This window comes from Bidens hawaiensis, unplaced genomic scaffold, assembly GCF_021521415.1.
Source record: "Bidens hawaiensis isolate Kalapana, Puna unplaced genomic scaffold, B.hawaiensis_p1.1 tig00009327_1, whole genome shotgun sequence".
NCBI classification, from domain to species: Eukaryota; Viridiplantae; Streptophyta; class Magnoliopsida; order Asterales; family Asteraceae; genus Bidens; species Bidens hawaiensis.
This window is the reverse complement of record NW_027491688.1, coordinates 738,578-763,786: the sequence shown is the minus strand read 5'-3', so window position 1 is coordinate 763,786 and position 25,209 is coordinate 738,578. Positions and strand designations below refer to the sequence as shown.

The 25,209-nt window shown below is 34.8% G+C and overlaps 2 protein-coding genes across 2 annotated transcripts; both read left to right on the top strand.

The window, feature by feature from the left end:
* The first annotated feature begins 708 nt into the window (after positions 1-708).
* Positions 709-2,105, top strand: LOC143532019 (uncharacterized). Its single transcript, XM_077027178.1, has 4 exons — positions 709-866; positions 943-1,058; positions 1,776-1,861; positions 1,936-2,105. The coding sequence occupies exons 1-4, from the start codon at positions 815-817 to the stop codon at positions 2,081-2,083; spliced, it is 402 nt and encodes a 133-aa protein (XP_076883293.1). The 5' UTR covers positions 709-814; the 3' UTR covers positions 2,084-2,105.
* Positions 2,106-17,063: 14,958 nt separating this feature from the next.
* Positions 17,064-24,767, top strand: LOC143531992 (gamma carbonic anhydrase 1, mitochondrial-like). Its single transcript, XM_077027158.1, has 4 exons — positions 17,064-17,193; positions 17,356-17,481; positions 17,554-17,672; positions 24,573-24,767. The coding sequence occupies exons 1-4, from the start codon at positions 17,070-17,072 to the stop codon at positions 24,765-24,767; spliced, it is 564 nt and encodes a 187-aa protein (XP_076883273.1). The 5' UTR covers positions 17,064-17,069.
* The last annotated feature ends 442 nt before the right edge of the window (positions 24,768-25,209 follow it).

The following is a 25,209-nucleotide window of genomic DNA, read 5'->3' as shown; positions in this document are numbered from 1 at the left end:
CAGGGGTGGAAAGTTATGACCACACCATCTTTTTGCAAAAAAACCATAACTCTAACTGAACGCTACGTGGCGCATAATGCCCAGAAAATAAAGTGTTATGACTACACATGGTCTAATGGCATTTACTATAAGACTTGCAACTTTTGTATAAATTGATGTTTTCAAAGCTCTCGCCACACATGTTACCCATCATAACATACATCTTACGCTATACTTAGTTGTGAGTACGTGATCATATAATTCTATTCAATACAAGTTTATGAATATTGCTTAAATAACTTGATTCAAAACATTCGAAGGGGGAGAAACGTGTGACTTCTAAAAGTCATGTGAACAAAGAATGTTTCTAGTCCCAATATCTCTTGTGAGTTGCGACTTACTCTAACGTGAGAGTATATTAAGCGTATTTCGTGAGAGAGAATCGCATCGGAAGGCATCATCTTACCGCCTATGATCATTTGTCTGGCCTGACCAAGGGTTAATGTTGTCATTGGTCACCAAGCCCATATGGTTCTGGCTTCAAATTCTTAGATCTTCAAACATTCCATAACAAATACACGATACATAATTTACTATTAATTACTACATACGTACGTACGTATGCATATGGGGCTTCGTTCACGTAATATAAGAATCTTAAAACAACAAAAATAATATTTTAATTATCAACATCTATAGTCAACCATTTATCACCAAATTTTTTACACAAAAAGATTAGCGTGCATATATAGACTATGTCATGAAGTGACTATATATACACACAACTACCACTCAAAATATGGAATCACTTGAAACTGTTTTAAAATCTTAGAATATGGGTTCTCTAATGGCAGGTTGGGGCTCACATGCTTGTCATCTTCAATCTGGTATACTTCATCTTTTCTTAATTTATTGATTTGAATTCAAGATCGATGTTTTAGTTTCACTAATGATTTTTTTTAGATAGGAATTGGTCACTGACCAAAGAAGAAATTGCTAGTTTTTGGAGATTGAAGAAGATGGAAGAGGAGGAACTTTTCTTTCTTAAAGCTTCTTATAGATTCTCAAAGGAAGATAAGGTATATTCAGAAAATCATAAATATATCTATTTTTCATATTTTTATATATTCGTTAGTATTTATGTCATACAAGTTTTTGTGTTTATAGTCATGATCAGTTATATATATCTAGCATGTTTTCACTTTATTTCACGAGTTGGTAAATACCCTTTGAAATTACGGTATCCTTGTCATGTTTATACCGTTTTTTTTTAATACTTTAAAAAGTATTATTACTTTTGTGAGACTACCCGCCACACGGGGGTCTGTAAGACATCCGTGGCCACTGCATGCTCAACATGGCGGTGTTGTGGCATCCCTGTCCTTGGCTATGTGCACGCTATACATGGAATTAAAATTTTTTTTAATCTTTTTCTCTAAGTGTTGGGGGTAATAATGTGTTTGAGTAAAAAAATATTGTGACATGTTGACCAGACATGAATGAGAGAAGAATGAGTTATGACGTTGTAGACAATCTAATCGTAGATAATATTTTTGTTCAAAGAAGTTTAAATTTGTTAGTATATATAACTGGCCAGGTTTGTACGTTTCTTAGATTTATGAATGTGTTAATCTTTTCATATGTTTAATTGTTGTAGAGATAAAAAAAATATATACCAAAAAATATAGTTATTTATACAATTTTAATTCTCAAATGTATTGATGATGGTCAAACCAAAGTACATAGTAATTTTTTTTATTTGTTTTATCTTTAGTTTTAAATTTTGAGTTTTGTAGAGAGATGTAGATGATGGGAGTGACCCTCTTCCTCTTGTAATTAGAGAAGAAGATAGTATGGAACCACTTCTAAAGAAACATGGCTGGTCTGGTTTTTTATATTATTATGTCTATTTATTTAGTTTCAAATTTAATACCTTTAAAATTTTGTTTTACGCAGGTGGATTAGTGGCAGGTGGGCTTTTCTAAACGAACCACCAAACAAGTCATGGAAGTCATCGTATAATTATGTTGCGCAATTTCACATCGCTAGTCAACACATCGACACGTTTGATCTCCATCCCGTTGCTAAAGCCATTACTGCTTAAAAACCGCGATATATATATATATATATATATATATATATATATATATATGAACAATAATTGTTTCTACATATATAAAATGAATTTGTATTTCATAATTGTGATTTGTAACATGATTGTAAACTTGTAATTTGTACGTGTTCTGTAATGTACATTTATAAATTAAAAATATATAACGTCTTTCATGTATTTACGTTGCTAACACGACGCAATTGAAGATAATGACACGATTGAAAGAGATGCCAATAGTCATGACAATTGGAAGGTTGTTATCAAGAAAGTGACATATGAGCTATATGATAAGATTTTATATTCTTTAATAATATTGTGCAACAAGGAATCTATATACCCTCCAATTATTTAAAGTAAATTGTCATCAATCATATCAATTTTGACACTCATTCACAAATTAACCCAAAAGATGAAGTTCATGGTTCATAATTTAATTCCTCAAGTTTTTACCATTATCGATGTTAAAAACAAAAGATGTTATAGAGGTGTTACCACCAACGCCATGTTAGGAATAGAGGTGATCAAACTGGTTTTGGTTATCTGAACCGGCAGACCTGGTTAAGGTAAAGACTATACCAAGGAACCAACCCTATTGATAATACTCGATTTTAAACCCTTACAAAACCGGGAACTGACATTAGAGCCTAACTTGCTCCTTCTGAAATAGAACGTGATTCAAAACGATATGCTAATCGTCATTTACTACAACCGTGTATTACCGAAACCCCATGGAACAGCAGAAAGATACCACTTGTTAGGAAGTTAGGAACAGAGTGGCATGCAACTAAAATAACTAATACATACACAAACGAATATCTTGCTAAAACCAGAAAATATACACGACACGAGAATTTTTATGTGATTAAGTCCTAGTGAGGGACCTACATCCACGTCCTGCAACCGAGTTATTTCATTAAGCTCTGACAAATATTACAATTACAATAAAAATATATAATTATATTAGGATTAGAGCGAGGTGCACAGAAGTGATGGGGTTCAGAGTGGGAGGCACAACATGCACCACATCACGTACGCTAGGCATAAGGTATTTATATAAAAAAAAAGTTTATAGTTATAATAGGTTTAGAATCACTTACCCAAAATTTAGATATAAATAAGTTCTATACATAGAATTTAATACAAAAACAAGCTATAAGTACAATTTCAAAAACTACATATACAACATTCATATGCACAAAATCTTCTAGTTTACAAGAGATGCGCCTCATTCTTGCGTTCAAGGCGTCAAGCCGTTCTTATCACACCTCAAGCACACCTCCTATACAATGGTCGCCTCAAGCAGTAAAAACTCAAGAGCAATCAGGCTTGTGTTGAAATTACGTCTCGTGTTCAGGCACATTTTTAAAAACCAAGTCGATGCCTTATTTGAAATGGACTCGAAAAATCTGAAATTCGATTTATTCAAATCCAGTTCTCATCCAAACCGGATTTCGAATTCGGTTTTCGAATGGAAATCGTGTATATGAAATTGAAACCAATTTAAGTAACCTGAAACTTGTTACAATGATCACCACAATAGACAATAGTTACCCTGCCACTAGCCATAATAAACAAATATGACATGTTAGCCCACTCTTACCCAACTATCTTTGACCAATCCCAGTTGACTTGTATCATTGAAAAATACAATAATTATATGAAGTATATAAAATACTTTGTAATAGTTCTAAATGATAATCCCCTCATAAGGAGGTATTCATAAACACACAAGATAAGATATATTCATTATTGTTCAATGATGGTTGATTCACCTTGAAGCAACAAGCATGTACTGCTTTTACGATGCCATCACTAGGACTTAAGTATATCCCAACTACTATCACCAACATCATTCCTCCTGGCCATAACAATGTCACAACACTTGCCAATCGACTTGAAAGTTGAAACGCATGTTATTTACATATATTATTTTTTCTTCGATAACCGCTTTCTTGGTCTGTCTAAATACGAATAAATGTGTCGTTCTATAAAAAAATGTCAACTTGGTTCGGTACATAGCTATACAAGGTGAACCAAGTGAATCATGAAAGCTCAAAATGAACTCAAGTTATCTTGTTTTTGCCTTTTTGTGTTGGATACAACTCTTGTGTCATCACTCACTTCAAGTTCATATCCAATTTGTCTACCAAGTTCTGATGACGGTGATGATAATGGCGATGGTGATGGTGATGGTGATGGTGATGATGCGTGTATTTCTTTCGTGGGGCGTCGGATAGATCCAAGTGCTCTTCTAGACAATAAACCGACCTCTTTACTACTTTGGACGATGCCACCATTCTTTATTTCTCCTACACAATCAACATAGTAAAAGTTATTTAAAGATGATTGTTTCTTTCTTGTATGTTATAAGACAAGAATCAATGACCAAGATTATATGATAAAAGAAAAGACAAATTTGCCAAACAAACAATCACTAAATATATAAAAATACATACCATTGTAATCCAAGAGGCTTGCAGATGCAGACAGCCGAATGAGAATAGGCGTGATGACCGTGAGAGCCGCCCAGAAGGACAATATCACAATAAATGTTCTCCCCAGCATTGCACAAAGCATGAAAACTTTGCTGGAAAATTAAAATTTATATGGGCAACTTTTCAGACGGTGTGTAAGCTGAGGAAAACCCTTTAAAATAAAAGAAAGACTAATATAATATGTATGTGTGTGTCACACATATGAGCTGTAAGAGATGAAAAATGATTAAAGAAGATAGTGTTGTTAAAAATATAAGATCATTACTATTAGAACCCACCACTGCTTGAAATAACTATATTTTTTTGGAGATGAAAAAGTCGGAAAGTGTTTAACAATGAACCTGGTGACTTTGTCTAGTTAGTAGTTGGGAAGTGGTTGTACCAATCTTGTACATACAAGTATGACAAAGATTCCTCTGGCATTACATTGGCTAAGATTCCATTTGGTAGGGTCAAAACTGTAATTATGCATTCCTCGTGCAATTATAAGGTTCTCAAACAATATATTGCAAATAAACCAGCAGACACTATTATTCTTAGGTAATCATTTGCGCTTAATCAGAACCCAACACCATTGCATAATTAGATGATAACATAATGAAGGACAAAAGTAACAATAATTGTAACAGAATTAATCCAGTTTTGTAGCATCTTAAAGAGACTACGATTAGTAGGTCTAGGGGGAATGATTGTGTTAAGATGATCATATATGGAAATTGAATCATATAAATAGTAAATGACACGATTAAAAACATATCTAAACGGGTTTAAACCATGTCAAAACTAAAAACTTAAGTGATTAAATCCTATTTACTCTTTAGGTGGATTAACTATTTGTTACAATTGTAACTTTCGGAAAAATCAATTCAACAAAAGAAATATTATTTATGTTTTATCATTGTCTCCTGAAATTGTTGAAGAATTAGTGTCGTCAATTCGATGTCAAACTGTGATTTTTGGATACGAGGTTCAAGACATACACATCTATAATTTGACTTGTAGAGATCGAGCTTGAAGATTTTTACAAGTTAATTGTCAAAAGTTGATGTTATTTAATATTACCTATGGAATACATTGGCATGAAGATCTCATGTGTAACAACTCGGACTTTCCAATATTTATTATTTATATTAAAACCCGACCCATTTCGAGGTTCGGGAAATTCATTCACGTTTATCGAGCGTAATTCATTATTGTAATATTTTTGTTAATTATTTTTATATAATATATATACTAGCTTTTGAACCCGTGTATTACACGGATTTGTCAACTAATAAAAATAAAAAGATCCATTATTTGAAAGAAATGAACAAAATTAAAGGTAAAAATAAAATATATAAACAATAAGAAGTCTAGAATCTCAAATTTACAAAATCAATTTTTATATACAATATTTGCATAAATTGTTTTGACCATTTACCCGTGGATAACTATGATGAATGAGATGAAAAATTAGAAAATTAGAATGAAAATTATAACCCATTTCTCAAAATTGTTTTGCCCCATGACCTATGGATTGTTAGAATAAATAAGATGAGAAATTAGATAATTAGAAATGAAATTATAACCCATTTGCCAAAATTATCTTAACCCATGATCCATGGATTGTTAGGTAGAATTAAATGAGAGATTAGAGAATTAGAAAGGAAATTATAACCCATTTACCAATATGATTTTGCTCCATAACCCATGGATAAGTCAAATGAATGAGAAGAGAGATTAGGCCAAGAATGAATGTGAGATTGCCAAATCATCTTCATTATTTTCTTTTATTAGTACAGTTAGATATATTATACCTTTCTTATTTTGGCAAAACCAACCCAAACTAAACCTTTTATCCCTTTTGTATCCATCCTTAAACCTCAAGGGTTAAAATGAAAATATTGTTATAACCCATATGATAATTTGGATATCCTAATACCCAAACCCGACCCACATTAGTTTTCTTGTACCCGATTATAATCTGCCTAACTTGGACCTCAATTCTCGGAACCAATTTAGGAAACTGAATCAAAATTTTGTTATACTTGCTTATTTCGTTCACACCGACATCACAATTATGTTAATTCAATCACAATCGATCTGTTTTTCCTTATTATCGTAGCCGACAACCCTAGGAACTTGTTGGACACGAAAACGGAGGATATAATCAAAATAAACTTGCAAATGTTATCTCGACACCCTCGCCGTCCTTAACCTTTAATCAATTGAATTATATTTGTCGTTTGGCTGTCTGTTCGTCATCAAACCCGTCGGCCTGTTCCTCGTTATTATTGCCCATCAATTATCAACAGTTTGAGGTAATTTAATGCATGTTTCAACTCGTCCAATTGTCGTCTATATTAACCCTATGGTTGATTAAACCAATATACACGAGTTTAATCAATTGTTGATCTAAGGTTCTTGGGAATTGGGGGCTATTCTGGGTTTTTAAACATAAATTATCATTCTGATCATTAAACAACTAGACGTCCAGTCCAGTTGGTTGTGTGTTTTGTATTCAAGACTTGGACGAGCTGGGGGCGCAGGTTCGAGCCTCCCCCAGCCCGTTTTGGGTTCTTTTTCTTATAATTATTTTTTTAAAACTAATATAGATCATTTATTCATCATATTGCTATTATTAAAATAGATAATAATAACTCAATATTTTTCTATTAAACCGATACATTAACTAGTCGTTTTCTGAACCTTGGTTAAAACCGACACATATCATATATATATGCATATATATATATGTTTATTAGTTATTTAATTTGGTAAAGGTTTTTTTAATAAATAATTTAAAGAGAGTTTTAATCTAAATTGTATATAATATAACCTTGTTAATTAAAATACATTCATAAACTATTATAGTTTATTCAAATATTATTATTTATTATTAATTATCTACAATACTTATTTAAAAGATGTATTTAATAAGAATATATGATTTATCTAAAATCTTAGTAAACGTTTATATGAGTATTCAAATGTATTTTATATAATTAAAATAACATTATGAACAATAAAGCTTTGCTAATAAAATTATTAATAAATAAAAATGATGTTTAAAATAATAAAGTTAATTATAAAATTAAAGCAATAAATGTTTCCGTCAAGAACACCCAATCAATCTTAATGCACCTATTTATTTATTGTATTCTTCGACTATCTTTATCACATAGGATTCGTTCTTTAATACACCTCGAGCGTGACGTTACTTTACCGTTGTACCGTATTTACTCCCGTTGCTTATTTGCTAAGGTGAGTACCACATTCCCCTATTTTACTTCTTTTTCCATGTTTTGGGGATATATGCGTAAATAATATTTCTTATATATACTTATACTAAAAACTGCAACTTTGTCTTATGTGTTAACAACTTATACTTTATTTGTTTATGTGCTTATTTGCTTTGTATGCTTTCGCATTCGGAGAGGTCCAACATAATCTCAGTCTAGTATGATCATACGCCAGTCGTTATAGACTTTGTGCTTCTCGACATCTCAGTTATACTTTCTCATTTGGTTAATTTGTTATTCTCATATGACTTGTTGAAAATACTTATTTTTATACTATACTATATCTACACTTAAACTGGTGTGTTGCTCACTCAACATGTGTTGTTGACAAAATTCTATTTTATACGCATATGGAGGTTGGTGAAGACTTAGTGAAGACTTTAGTTAGAAGAATATTTTAATCAAGAAGTATAAAATTTGTATTGTTGTATAAATTATATACTTGTTTGTATTTTGATTTATTTGATAATTGAATTCAATTAATAGATATTGTCATTTAAATAGGTTGGGGTGTGACACCATTTTTATGCTGACCAGTGTTACAATACAACCAAGAAATAAGAAGTAAAGGAACGGTTGAGTATTTAATTAATCCTTTTCGTAGGAAGATTTGATCATGTAGTTATATAGACGTTATAATTGGGACTTTAAAACCGTAACTTTTCAAGAATGTATGTATATGGATAAATTTTATCAATAGTTAAACATTTGATTCTAAGAGAATCAACGTCCAACGTGGAGCAATGATGCTCCATCTCGCCCGTGTTCCAAAATCTAAGAGGGAATATGCTAGGAATGAACTTGTAGTTGGTCTGAGCCTTAAATCTAGTCAAACAGTTACTTTGGTTACATATTTTTATTTTAAACCAAACAGAATAGATAAAATATGACATATAACCCCTCATATCGCCAACATTTTGAATAACAACCAAAAACAATGTTTTGGCATCGAAATTTTATGTGAATATAAACTCAAATAGCTATAGCTATATACATATAAAGGAGTTCAAATTAAAACCTTTAGTTTTGTGAAACCATGAGAAGTTATTTTGAGCAATCACAAGTTCAAATTAAAACCTTTAGTTCACATTTAATCCATATCTCCAAATCCAAAATTACATTAAAAATCACGATATTTTCTCTCTTTTATCAATTAAATAAAATCTTTTATATACTTATCATTAATATTTATCTTTCTTTCACTCACAAGTCACAATCACATTCAAAATATATTAAAAAATAATAGTGGGTGAATAATAGTTTTTCAAATATACAAAAAAATCACTGGATTTCTCTCTCATTCACTCACAACACCCTAAACCACTCATTACATTATAAAAACCCCCTCACAAAAATAGATGTATTGAATGTGAATGCTCTAAGGGTCTTTAGGTAATCGCGCATTCCACCATTCATAGAATTTATTTTTGAATTTTGATCCGCATTTTATTTATCTTTGAATTTTGATCCACAACCATTGACTCGCACCTGAAGATCTTAGCATTAATTGTAGCTTTCCAAAGCCATCAACACGAAGAAAGTAATACAACATACACAATTCGTCTCCGACTATCTTGATATACCACACCAAATGAAATTGTTGTCAACTGATGCGAGGATTTATAGTCAGTGACCTCGCATACGGTTCAATCAAAACTTTCTTCCAAAAACTTCTCGTCACCAGACATTGGAAGCACAACAAGACATAGTTTCCCCAGCCTCGCCACATCCTTTAGAAACTCCATCTGCAATGGGAACTTCTTTAGGTAAAACCTCCAATGTCGGTATCTTTTTTTGCTACCGACCTCCAAACAAATGCGTTCACTTTAATTTGAAACATATGTCAGCCAAAGATAAACGTAGGATTCTTGTGCTAACATTTGGACTTCAATTCCAGTCTCAAAGCACAATTAGAAAATTGGCTGCCTTCATCCTCCACAAACTTATAACCTCCCTCTGAACCCGAAAAACCCACGTGTTCTTGAATGCCACGCTGTCACACCCCAACTTAAGGCAAAAACGTCGAGGCGCGAACAGATTGCTTACAGCTCACAAGGTACTATCATGCAAATTAATAAATGATAATAGCTATTTATTTTATTTAAATATTCAACAAATCCAAGTAAAACAAAGTACATCATTCATAAATAAAGCAAACAAGATAATAAGTAGTTCAAATTTAATTAAGTCTTGATAATCTCTTCTCTAACATAGAAAATCCTAAGTCCTTCAATAATTCTTGATAATCAGTTCACAAGATGACCTGCATATGCGTATAAAATATAAATAATTTTGTCAAAACGAGGTTGAGTGAGTAAAACACCAATTAATAGAGATACAATATAATATTTAAAGGAAAACACAAACTGTTCCTGTGAGGTAACAATTAAGCCATAGCATGTACACAATTCAAACAAATAATAAAGAAATGGCTAAACCGTTTCCATGCGAATCGGACATTGGTTACCAAAAATGAGATGTCAGTGAAACCATTGTCATGCGATTGGACGTTGGCCACTACGATGGTCGTATGATCATACTATTAAGATGGACCTCTCTAAATGCGGTAAAAATAAAGCAAGTAAGCAAATAACAAGTTAGACATAAACTGATATACGCACAAGGATAACAGTTGCTAATGTGGATAATAATAAGAAAGTACTGTAAATACGCATATGTCCCCAAAATGTTTAAAATGAGTAAAATAGGGGAGTGAAACACTCACCTTAACGGATGAACAAAGAATCAAGTGATGATGTGAGAAAATAAACAATTAAACCCTTCGGGATGCACTGACAAGGATTCTTAGTTCACTATAATAATATAAATTAATTATAAAAGATATAACACGGATAGTGGATTTAAGATTTCGATATGAATTGAATTATGTTGTAATTAGAATATTATTGATCGAACGATTAATTTTTATAGTGATTATTATTGCAAAGATTAATATTATTGATTATCATTTATTTATTAAAATCATCATTTTTAATATTTATAAAATTACCCATGATTACTTGATATGATATATATATATAATCAAATTTATAAATTAATAATTTAAATAACTAATTTTAATATAAAATATACTTATAATTATTCGAATAAATAAATACAAATATATAAGTTTTTAAATAAATAATTATAATATGTAGTAATACACATAATAATATTTAATAAATATTTATCTTGAATCTTTAACGAAATTTAATGGTAAAGATATAGTTAACACATCTAACACGTTTAACACTTTTATTATGTTTTTGTTTAATAACAAATAATGCATATATAATAAAGATAAAAGTTTGTGAAAACGATCAACGCTGAGAAAACGTTAATATATAGTGTCGAGTTTTACTAAGGTTTATTTAAAACAATATATACTTATAATGCTAATTATATACACACACACACACACACCAAAAATCCATAACGAGATTATGTGTCAACAACGTAAACTTTAAAGATTTCGGTTTAATAAAATAGGGTTTATTTAATATTAATTACAAATCATATAAATCATTTAACCAATCATTTAAAACACTTTTTTTTTAATAAAGAATCAAAAACCGGGTTGGGGGAGGCTCGAACCTGCGTCCCCAGTCGGGTCTTTTCAAAGAACACACACAAACCAGCCAGTTGGGCTGGTGTGTCAGTTGATTATAATATAATCACAATTATCTAGATACATAATATGTTTTGATCCATATTAGTTCTAGAACCCTAATTCTGAAATTGAACAATTCGTTTGTTGTTAGCTTAATTAATGTTAGGGTAATCGTTAAGGGCTTAAAGGCGAACACTATGCATATAAAAAATACCTCACACAAATACGAATTGAAGGAAAACGACGAACAAAGGCCGACGACACGAGATGAAGTTAAACGCATTAAACAGATTACGTGTTATGCAAATTGAGTTGGGTTTCTTGAACACGTTACACAGGATGTGCAGAAACGATAATTTGAATTCTTATAAACTCTAATTGGTATATTCCTATGTTGTTAAAGACGGTTTTGATATTATAACAAATCGTATCCAATTGATTGTATAATCCTAATTAGTGATGTCGGTGTAGTTTGAAATACGCATATAAACGATATGAAAAGATCAATTCCAATTATGTAACGATGATTATGGTCTAAGGTATTAAACGGGTCAAGGTTAATCAAAATACGTGTCACGCGTTTGGTTTTGGGGTTGGGTTATAATTTCATATATTGTTTAATTAAATTTGCAAATTGGTCCCTGAAGTTATTGTGTGGAAACAAAATGAGATTGAACTTAGTTTATGGTGAAAAATGCATAGGATTGAAAAGTTATATTAATAAAAATTAATTAAATATAATAACTATAATAATAAAATAATATTAGCTTGATAAATGTGATGTCTTGTTGGTTAAAAATTACCCGAAAACAAAAATGGGTAGGGTATTGAAGAACCTAAGTTGTTACACACGCCATACCACCAGCAATTGTTGTTGTTCACTGGAACTTTAGCCTCCTTTCCATTCTCAATTTGACTCATAACCTTCTTGACTTCATTTTATTCTTTCCACACCCAACATAACTTCTTCGACTCTACTACAAACAACCCCATATTCAAGTTTATAAGGTTGTCCTCCCCAATCCACTGATCCAGCCAAAAGTAATAACTATTGCCATTTCCAACAACCGGTTCAAAATACCCTTCTAATCAATTGATAAATATGTCAAATCTTCACCAGCCTTCATTATGTTCTTCGAAGCCCTTATTAACAAAATCTTAAACGGTGTAGACTACCATAACCTTACCCTGCCGTGAATAGAAAAAGTCGACATGTGGCTGCACCCATAATCTATCTTTTCCATCCTAAACAGCCAACATCAATTCGATGAAAGTGCTAAGTTTGCCGCTTTAATACTTTCCAAACTCAAGAAACTTATTGCATATAGAAGGGGTTGTTTGACAACCGTGTGCTAACTACCCAACAACCCTAAGTTAGCACTAAGTTCTCCTCTTTATTATCTATATCTATATCTTAAATATATATAAACTAAGTATTTAAAATCTCTCTGGTTGCTCTCTACATTTGTTCAAGTTACCAGATTGCTTTACTTGTAAATGAAGGTTTCTTATGCATTTACTCAAATTCGCGGGTATGGGTCTCACCAAAGCCATATAGCCCTTAAACGGGTTATAACATCTCATTAAATTAAAAATTAATCTTACCAAATATTTGATATGAAAATCCTATGAAACTAGAATATACTAAAAATTAATATTCGATTTTAAAAAAAGATATTAGTTATAATTAGGAAACAATTTTATAGTAAAAAAAATAAGGGGGTCAAACCTAGATAGCTTTTAAACTGAGTTATTAATTTTCTTAGAGCATTCTTAACCTATCACTCATCCTCATCTATAATTACAATAAAAACAATACATTTCTCTCTCCTCATCAATTAAATAACATTTTTTATACATTTATTATTTACATTTTTCTCTCTTTTCTACTCACAACAATTCAATAAATATTAAAAAATAAATAGGGGCAAACTTTGTTTTCCCAAATTTACAAAAAAATCACTACATTTTCTCTTTGCACCTTATAATTTACACTCACAAACATTCAAAACCCTATCATATAATTTGAAAACTTCCATCATCTATTTTTAGGGGATATGTGTAAGGCCCTGTTACCGGTGGCTTGCATTGGACGTTGGATTTACTCATAAACATGGTTCTAATCATCAGAGTTAATAAAACATTCGCGAAATATTAAAAACTTTCATAAAACATTACACATTAATCCATAACTTTTGTCTTATCAAACATATTATCTTTCAAATCAAAAACATAAATTATAAAACGCCTTGAGTCTTTAGATGCCAGCCTTTTATTCTTCTGCCACATGTCCTCCGCTCAAGCCAGCTGTCTCAATCTACTCACCTGTGTACATACTAAAAGTCAGCTACGCTGAGTGAGTTCTAGTTAATCATACAACATGCAATACTTTCATAATACATACTTTCATACATACTTCATATTCTCATACTTCGTTCATAATATACATACTTAACTTTATACTTTCTTCTAAGTTCTACTTTACTTTATTTTATTCTGCCTCGGATATTATTAGGGTCTGGTCCCTTTTCTGCCTCGGATATTATTAGGGTCCGGTCCCTTTTCTGCCTTGAGTATTATTAGGGCTCAGTCCCTTTCTGCCTCGAGATTTATAAAGGGCTCGGTCCCTTTTCTGCCTCGGATATTATTAGGGTTCGGTCCCTTTCTACTTTGAGTATTATTAGGGCTCAGTCCATTTCTTCTGTACCTGGCTATCTATTACATTTATTCACAACATACGTACATATCATTCGTACATTATACATAGCATTATAACTTGACAGTACATGCAATATCCGAAGATCGTTCACGTACCGACAAGCAATCATTCATATATTTCACATAATCACATTTGGCATACACTTATCACTTAGGATAAGTGTATTAACAGTTCACATCGAGTATACACACAACCCCGAAAACATAGCAAGGAATGGGGCTAGAAACTCACCTGAACTCAATTACGTTCACCGTTAATGGTTATTCCTTTCTTTAGTTGTGCACGGCTAACTGTATAACAATTACGCATATTAATTACTATCGCTATCCATATCGTATGTCTAGTTTAATTGTAACCCTCAATGAACGGGGGTCTGGGGGTAGCGCCCCTAGCAGCGGGGTTCTAGAGGCGGCAGCCCCTAGCGTGGTCCAAGGGGCAGAGCCCCTGGCTGGGGTTAAGCTGCCAGGTCAGCTTGGAAAAATTTTATTTTCATTAACTGTCTTAACACAATTTTCATTAGGATTTAAAATTATTATCTAATTTGTTAACTCATTCTTCATAACAAATTAAGCCTGATTCGTCATCTGATTCGTTATCTTATCATGCCTTGATTAGTTATCTGGTTCGTTACCTTATCATAACGAACTGGGTAAGTAACGAATCACTTGATTCGTTATCTTACCATAGCGAATTGGTGGGTAACAAATCACTTGATTCGTTCTCTTAATATAGCGAACAGAGTGAGTAACGAATCACTTGATTCGTTATCTTAACATAATGAACTGGGTGAGCTAATTCATTATCTTGTCTTAACCAATGGGCGAGTAACGAATTCCTTGATTCGTCATCTTGATCCGTTGATCATAACGAATTAGCATCTGTCCTTATCCAAACTTTGACTAAAGGGGTTAAAGTTAAAATTGATAAGAACATGCGCAGTCAACCTTCATCAGATCTGCAATTGGACCTCAAATCTCAACGAAATAACATGAATTTGGTATCGTTTAACTCGCAATCCTAGCGCCTACAAACCCTAATCAACTAATCTGTTAATCAGTTCGTTTTTAAATGTGATATATGTCCATTTTCATACCCGGTTCTTAGGTTAACAATTAACATATCAAACATTAACGAATTTGGTTGAGAATTATCGCGTTTGATTCGTTTTAACCAGTTATAGACAGATCTAAGATTACTTTAACGAATTCGAACTTAAATGAACACCTTTCTATTATAAACGTACCTTAAACGAGTCGTTTTACGAACATGGTCTAGTCTTGATGTAGGTTTGGCTCGTTACAACGTTCCAGCACCAACAAGCTCGGGTTCTCACTTCGGATCTTGGCTCGGAATAAGGGATTGTGTTTGTGTGTGTTTTTCAAGGTGTAGACTATAGTGTGGAGATGAATAAAATTGGAAAGGATTAGGGTTTAAGGGGTACTTATACTCCCTTAAGCCCATGGACCTAAGGCCCATTCCATCTCTTATTCCATCTTCTAAAGTCCAAGCCCATCATGTATTAGTTTATTTATCTAAACCGACAAACGACACACTATAAAATAAATGAAATTTATTTTTTTATTATAACCAAAAGTAGGATGCTACAATATGATGAGAATGCTCTTACAATAAATAAAATAAAAAATTTAAGAAAATATATAAATATTGAAAACGAATATTGTAAAACCATATATAGATAATAAATTAGGGGTGTTCTTCGGGTTCGTTTTTCGGGTTTCGGGTTTTTCGAGTCGGGTCTTTGGGTTTCAAAGTTTTAAATCTTGACCCGAAACTCAACCCAATCTCTCACGATTTTTTCGGATTCGAATTTTTTCGAGTTGGGTTAATCGGGTTTCGAGTATCCTATAAATAAAAACACAAAACCAAAAATTTTTAAAAACTACAATGCTTACATTAAAACAACATATTTTTCTTTACTTATAAAAAAATAATCAAATAATAAACTAACCTAACTTAATAAAACAATCCAAAAGAAGAGTAAAACTAACTCGAACCATAATTGTATTCAATCGAGCGTGATTTGGTTGTTTGATTACGTTTGATATTAGTAATAAACGGAAAACATAAGCTATCGATCAATAATAGTTAAAATGACAACAGTCGATTAAAGCCAGATAACTTTAGTGGTTAAGACTTAGCCTATTATACATAAAATTATATTTTATTTCAAAACTAAATGTTTATTCGGATTTTTCGGGTTGACCCAAATCTTATAAATCAAACTCAAGAACCAACCCGAATTACTTCGGTTTGGGTTCGGGTTAGTCTTTTCTCGGTTTCGGGTTCTTCGAGTTGGGTTAGTTCGGGTTCGAATACGAGAGTTTTCGGGTAAAAGTAACGGCCCTATAATGAATGTATAATGATCGTATTTCTTATCTCTTTAGAAGTTTTACCCGTTATTTAATAACTTACCGTCTGGCTTTTAAAAAGAAAGTGAGAGTATAAGAAGTAGAATAGAAGAGAGTGAAAGAGACAAAGAGTGATCGGTTATCGGCCAGGCCATGGGAAGCCTAGGACGAGCTGCCTACACCGTCGGCTTTTGGATCCGTGAAACCGGCCAAGCCATGGATCGTCTCGGTTCACGCCTCCAAGGCTACAACTTCTTCAAACAACAACGTACGTAAGCACCCAAATCCCTATCTCTCATTTCCAACCTCTTCATTTACCTTTCTTATTCATCAGTTTTTAACACAACCCACAAAAAATTTCACATTTTGATGGGTTATTTGCGTATATACAAAAGGTGTTCCTTACAATGTTTTATTACAAGTTTAATTTAATTGCTGAAATTAAGTTTTTTTTAAGCAGTTTTTGTTTTTGGCAGTGTCAACTGTCAATGCATCGGACTCTTATGAATGTATTTAATAAATCCCCTGTGGTTTCTAAGGATGCATTTGTGGCCCCAAGTGCTTCGGTCATTGGAGAGATTCAAGTAGGGGCGGGATCGTCTATTTGGTATGGATGTGGTTTGAGACGTAAGGCTAAAAGCCTTAAATGTTTTGGCTTGTGTTAATGTACTTCGGTAATCGACTAATCGTGTATGGTCCTCCAGCTGCTATAAGTTTTCTTATATATTTTTACAACACAAACTATGATACGTCGAAAGAAGTAAGAACTTAGTGTGGTTTTGTATATAGGTGATGTGAATAGCATTAGTATTGGTTATGGTACTAATATACAAGACCATTCACTTATTCATGTTGCGAAATCTAATTTACCTGGAAAGGTGCATCCTACAGTGATCGGTGAAAATGTGACCATTGGTGAGTAATTTGTTTATAAACGTTTAATGTTTCACAAAGTGATTTGATTTTAATCAAGTAAATGTTATGTAGGTCATAGTACTGTTTTGCATGGATGCACGGTTGAGGATGAAGTGTTTGTTGGTATTAAAGCTACACTTCTTGATGGAGTTGATGTAGAAAAACATGCCATGGTTGCTGCTGGAGCCCTTGTTAGATGTTGGAACCCTAATTGAATCGTGGATGATTATGTGAGGGCTCGTGAGTTGTTCTAGAGAAGAATGGGTGTTGTGTGTGCTTGGGTGTTATGTGGGTGTATGAGGTTACTTTAGATGAGTTTCAGTGACACAACAATGTAAATGAGAAGTATATTTTATTGAGCATATTCATCATGATCCTACAAAGGGAATGTATACATATATATAAGAAGTCTTGGGGGGATCTCACTCCCAATCGTTGTTCCTTGGCTCCCTCTATTATCCACCGGGTCTTTGACCCAGCCAAGGGATGAGCTATTATCCACTGGATCCTGTTTTCCCTCCAATATTTTGCCCATTTCATCTCTGGACTCCTCAGGTTAACAAGGGCAGGTTGGTGTTTGACATTGGGCTTGTCTAAGGTGCCCGTGATGCTACTGAGCTAGATTGGGCTGACTTGGGCTTGACTTCTTGGGCCTCTTGTTTGGGCCTGTCCAGACGTAGTCTCTTCAAGTCCCCCAGTCTATTATTGTTGTTATTTATGACAACGGTAATAGACTTGTTTCAAGTTCGCCTTCCTTCTCCTTTTTTTCTTTTTGTTGGGCCCTGTGGGCTTTCCTTACTGTTCTTATGCTAACCTCTTCATCCATCGGGGCCGCCTCGGAAGCCCAAACCCGAGGTAGGCTCTTCAAGTCTCCCTGGTCTGTTGTGCTCATTATTTATGACAAGTATAATGGACTTACAACAAGTCTCTATTCTACCTTTGTTGTGACCTCTTGCGTGACCCCCCTACACTTCAATTGGATGTTTATTCTTGACCTAGGATCTTTCTTTCGGAACAATTGTTCTCTTCGACTTTCCTCGTCTGTTCCAACAACATGGCCTGGGACATGTGTTGTTCTAACCATTTCTTTTAGGTTGATACTACCAACTTGTTTAGATCAATTGGATAAGACCTTAACCCCCCTAGAACCTATGATTTTGTTTAGTTACTTTGAGAGGTCTTTTAAATACTCTCTTTTGGGCTCTCTTACTTTAGCCATACTTAACCTGGGCCCGTGTTTGCCACTGGGCATATTTCTCTTATCATTCGGAGAACCCATTTCTAATGTAACCTCTTCAGCCCATTACTGGCACATGCCTGAGCCGACGACATTTTGAAAAAGCCTCTCATACTTCCCTCAAGATGTCATGATACCTTTCGAATCGTCCGCCATTCTCTTAACTGTTGGCTCCCTTTTCCCACTTTCAAATTTACATTTCATGTCTCCTTATCTGTCTAGTAGGATGTTTGGTTGGAGTAGCTAGTACTCTCCATGCATCTTGGTTTCTCCTGGGCTTTCTTGACTTGGTCCCAATCATGGGACAGAGACCCATTTTCATAGGAGGCTTTACCCCTAGTCCTTATTTTTTATGATAAGGACAAAAGACTAATGTAGTTCCAGCTCACCTTTCTCATAACATATGGGATAGGTTCCTCCCTTCTAGACTAATTCATTGGGCTAGTTTCGGACGAGATCTTTTTTCGGTACATGGCTGAGGTAGATGATATTTAGTTTCCATGAGCCTGACCCAGTTCTCTTGGTAGTTTAAATCTACCATGACATAAATACACAGCCCCTCTTCTATATAATAAAGGATGAGTAAACCATAAACACCATGGGTTGATTTCATTTTGACTCATCAGATTTGGACCTAGTAAGGTTGAGATGGCAGAGTCATGGGGTGAAATAAAGACCAACATTATGCGCTCGTCCCCACACAATGGGACCAGTTCTGTAATTATCTCTTCAAGTCCCCTAGTCCTTTATGCTAATTATTTATGATTGGGATAAGGGACTTTGGACCCGAGTTTCTTTAACATAACCAAGCAGAGGTTAAGTTTTTTCTCTTGGGTAGTATGAAATCTCTTTGTTCTTATTGAGCAACATTCCCAAAGTTGTTAGCAGCCCATTAACAGACTCTAACAATGATCTTGCTATTCTTGCTTTACTAGTAGTGGACATAGAACGAAGACACAAACAATTTCCAATGCGATAATATATGATGAAAATGTATCAAACCACCGACAATAATCCTGATGATTTGAATTATTTCTATATATTTCTCCTCTTTCTCCCGGATGTATCATGATGTTTTCAATCTGTATGCGGATGGATTATAAGGTTTCCAACCTGCGAGGTGGATGTAGTAGGTTAGCTATCAATATGTAGTCAGGCTTTCCTTTCACTCGTAGTGAAGAAGATTCGATTGTCTTTCCCCCTTAGGGGGGCGTATATGTATGGTGTCCCATTTAATGGGAAATATATAAGTTGTGAGCCTCATACAAGGGGCCATATCCCACTTGGGGGTAATACGAGTTCTAAGAGTCTTAGAAGGGGCTATTTTTCCCTGGGGAATTATGATTATTGAGCCTCATGGATGGGGCTATTTTTCACAGGGGTAATTATAAGTATTAAACCTAATGGATTAGGTTAATTTTGTATATGGATCCAAGCCCCTCAGCCGGGCCTTCCTTTCACACTTGTGAAGGAGCATTGATGTCATTTTTCCATTAACAGGAAATTATAAGTGATGTGCCTCTTAAAGAGGGCTTTTATCCCATCTGGGGGAATTATAAGTATGGTGCCTCTTGTAGAGGGCTTTATCCCATCTGGAGGAATTATAAGAATGGGGCCTCCTTTGGAGGGCTTTATCCCGTATGGGGTAATTATAAGTACGGTGCCTCTTTTAGAGGGCTTTATCCATCTGGGGGAATTATAAGAATGGGCCCTCCTTGGAGGGCTTTATCCCGTCTGGGGTAATTATAAGTATGATGCCTCTTTTAGAGGGCTTTATCCCATCTTGGGGAATTATAAGAATGGGGCCTCCTTTGGAGGGCTTTATCCCGTCTGGGGTAATTATAAGTACAGTCGACCTATTATATTTGTTAATCATAAATATAAAAAGCATAATTAGTTTTCATATCTATTAGAAGTCTTACACATGAAGATGATGGAAGGGGCTACTGGTTGAGGCCCATTCCCTTCTTATAAAAGATAATAGGGATATGAAAGTTTCTTCTCCATGAAAATTTTTTAGAATGTGAAGTGTTACCACATGAGGCTTCTTTCCTTTCATAACGACTTTGTCACTCTTTAGAAGGGAACTCTTCTTCTCATTCATTGGAAGGGAATTATTTTTCCTTGGAAGTCTATCTAAAATGGTGATCTCTTTATGAGATACGTCTTCATGCATAGAAACTGATGAACTGGTCCCTTTTGTTGTATTAAAGAAACTTCAATGACGAAGACCCATGACACAATGACAAAGTCAAATTAGTCCTCCAGCTCCACGTTGGTGTAGGGGGGAGGGTTCCTTCTGAATGGAATTGACCTTTCACATATGTCGTCCCCTTCAAACATTCCATCCCTTGGAGGGGGATTATTCTCCTTCAAATAAAATTCTTGTAATGCAAAAAATATTTGTAGAATGCTCTCTTTCCCCACATGAGGGGTTTCTCAAATACCTCGTCCAATGGAAGGGGATTAATTTTCATTGGAGGAAAATCTTGTAATATAAGAGATGTTGTTGTAGAAGGCTCTCATTCCACATGGGGAAAAATTTTCAAATACTTTCTTAGCTGGAAAGTGATTACTCTTTTTGAGAAGAAAAATCTGGAAGAGGTTGCTTTCCTTTGCAGGAAACCCTTACCCAAATGATACTTTCTTTTCTGGAGGAAATTTTTAAATACCTCCTCCCTTGGAAAGGAAATCTTCTTCTTTGAAAAAGATTCTTGTAATATGGCAAGGGGCTTCAATAGGGATTGTATGGGAGGAGTGTTTGTAATGAGGGGATTGTTTTGGGAGGAGCCTCATTATATACGGGTTGTCTTGAAATGAGGTTCCCCACTTGGAAGGAAACCATGTTATGACTTGCTTATCTCGGACGGGGTTTTGGTAAGAATGATTGTTTGGTAAGGGACTTTGTCTAAAGGAATTATATTACACGGGGGTCTGTTCTGAATCACAAGATGGGCTTTCATATTAAAGTAAATGTCCCAAGACACCCTTGGCAGAAGGCTCGGGGCTTTGTTCTGAATCCCCATAAGGTTCTTCATATTAAAGTAAATGTCCCGGGATACCCCCTGGCAAGGGGCTCGGGGGCTTTGTTCTGAATCCCCATAAGGTCCTTCATATTAAAGTAAATGTCCCGGGATACCCCCTGGCAAGGGGCTCGGGGGCTTTGTTCTGAATCCCAAGATGGGCCTTCATATTAAAGTAAATGTCCCAGGATATCCCCTGGCACGGGGCTCGGGGGCTTTTGTTCTGAATCCCCGGAAGGGTCTTCATATTAAAGTAATTGTCCCAGGATACCCCCTAGCGAGGGGCTCGGTGGCTTTTGTTCTGAATCCCCGGAAGGGTCTTCATATTAAAGTAATTGTCCCAGGATACCCCCTGGCAAGGGGCTCGGGGGTTTTGTTCTGGGGCAATTGTTCAGTAAGGGGCTTTATCTTGGGGAGATGGTCTAGTAAGAAACCCTTTTCTAGAGGAATTATTTGGTAAATGAGTTTGTTCCGGAGAGTAAGGGACCTTCTGAAAAAGTGGTTTAGTAAGGGACCTATTTCTAAAAGAATTATATTGTAAGGGGGTTTCATTGTGAAAGACCTCGTTCTGGAAAGGTTGTTTTGGGGCTTGTTTGGTTTTGGGGGATTTGTTATGAATGAGTTGTTTTGTATGGGATTTCATTCTGAAGGGTCTCCATATTAAAGTAACCCTTTGACCCTATATTCACCTAGATATTGTTCTTCCTCATTCTTTGGTATAAGAACAGAAAACATAGTTTAATAGATAAATGGTTAATGATACCTTTTATGTGTTTATCTATATAGGGTCGTTGATCCTTTTGACCCCCCTTTCTAACCCGAAAACTTAACTGCAAAAAACCGACTACGACTCACCAAGATATGCCTATGAGCATTCATGAAACCTTCATCCCATCTTTAGAGTTCAAACGTAAACCTCATATCATTCCAATTTGCCTCATTAAACCGATTCACTAGACTCCGACGAGGCAACAGGTCCAGCAACCCTTGTTTCATCAAAGCATGTCTATTAATTACAACCAGGTTGGACTATACCAGTTGTTATTAGCTCCGGCAGCCGGCGACGTCTACATCATATTCAAAAGTCCGGCGGCGAAAGCATAGTTGAACCCAACAAAAGAAGATGGGTATGTTTCTTGTCGGTTGAAGGCAATCATCATGTCTGACTTTTCAAGGCACGCCGGGGAATATTCAAGACTCTTGACTTCACGGAATATTCCGAAAACTCAAAAAAGATTCCGGCAACGGAAAAACTCCGGCCACGGAAAAACGCCGGAGACGACTTGAACTAGGTTGGTACTTGTTTACCGAAACAGTGGACGGACAACGCCAATGACCTTTTTTCGGCGAGACAACGACAACAGTGTGTTTGGTGGCGGACGTAGCCTGAGCCGGAAGGAAACGGTAGTGACATTCCCTTCAAGCTTTGATCATCCATTCTTCCAATATTTTGGGTGAGACCTTCAATCAAGAAGGTCCCACGGGTGGCGCCAATGTTGGAACCCTAATTGAATCGTGGATGATTATGTGAGGGCTCGTGAGTTGTTCTAGAGAAGAATGGGTGTTGTGTGTGCTTGGGTGTTATGTGGGTGTATGAGGTTACTTTACATGAGTTTCAGTGAGACAACAATGTAAATGAGAAGTATATTTTATTGAGCATATTCATCATGATCCTACAAAGGGAATGTATACATATATATAAGAAGTCTTGGGGGGATCTCACTCCCAACCGTTGTTCCTCGGCTCCCTCTATTATCCACCGGGTCTTTGACCCAGCCAAGGGATGAGCTATTATCCACTGGATCATGTTTTCCCTCCAAGATTCTGTCCCTTTCATCTCTGGACTCATCAGGTTAACAAGGACAGGTCGATGTTTGACCTTGGGCTTGTCTAAGGTGCCCGTGATGCTACTGAGCTGGATTGGGCTGACTTCTTGGGCCTGTCCAGACGTAGTCTCTTCATTAGACAAGATACTAGAATTCCCAGTGGTGAGGTACCGAGTTTTAGTTTTCTAAACGATTAATGTGTTAGATATGATTACAAAAAGTCAAAAACTATATTGCTATGATTTTCTTTTAACAAAGTGATAGCATTTGCATACACTTTATTTACATTTTTCCTTATAATATTAACTTTTTAAGTTAACCATTTTGACCAGTTAGAGACCAAACATAAACGGGCCGAAATTGTTAAGAAATGGGTCAAATGTGTAAATGGCCAAATCTGTTAGAGATTAAACATAAATGAGCCAAACCCGTTAGACATCAAACATAAATAAGCCAAACCCGTTAGATAAAACACAATAAGCAAAACTTGTAGATTAAATATAAATAGGCCAAACTCATTAGAGACTGAACATAAATGAGCCACGCCTGTTAGAAATGAAACATATATGGGCCAAAGCCGTTAGTGATTAAAGATAAATGAGCAAAACCCGTTAGAGAGTAAACCTAAATGGGCCAAACCTATTAGACATTAAACAGAAGTGGGCGAAACCTGTAATTGGGTCAAACTCATTAGAGATTAAGTCATTTATGTGACAACCCCGCTAGAAATTAAACGTAAATTTGTCAAAACTGTTAAGATATTAAACATAAATGGGCAAAGCCCTTTAGAGATTGAACATAAATGGGCCAAACCCGTTAGAGGCTAAACATAAATGGGCCAAACTCATTACAGATTAAACATAAATAGACCAAACCCGTTAGGGATTGATCATAAATGTGCCAAACCCATTAAGATATTGAATCATGGCCGTAACCACCTAACATGATAGGGATTGATCATAATTATGAACCAAAACATGTTAACATTTGGGGATGCGGTGACAGGTTTGGGGAGGTAATCCTGCTAAGTTTCTGAGAAAGCTTACAGACAAAGAGATAGCCTTCATTGCTGAGTCAGCAGCAAATTACAAAAGCCTAGCCCAAGTTCATGTCACCAAGAATGCCGAGCCACTTGACCAGACGGACTTCTTAAAAGTGATACAAAAGAAGGCCAATGAAGCCAAGGCTCTAATTCAGTAATTGTTGACAAATGGACGAATTATCTCCGGAATAGGTTTGTCATCGGTGATATAAAAGAAGGCCAACAGTCTCATTTTTCAAATAAAGAATGGACATATTAGTGTTAGAATGGTTATGAATATGATTTGTTGTATTGTTAGTTTTACCATTTTTACATTGAATGGATTTGATATATTTTGAGCCCTTGTTGAAGTGGGCTGAATCGTAATTAAATTTATTTGAATCATGAAGGTCTTTGATCCATTTATCATTAACCTTACTGTTCTCTAATAAACAAGCCTTTAATCTCAAACTTGACAACAATCTTGACCGGACTCGTGGCCTTAGATACGTGTAAGTTTGGGACAGTGATATGTTTAACTTACATGTCTCATGCACTAAGGCCTTCCTACGTTTCTTGGAAGAATACTTATAAAAAGCCGTACAATGAGATTCTGTTATG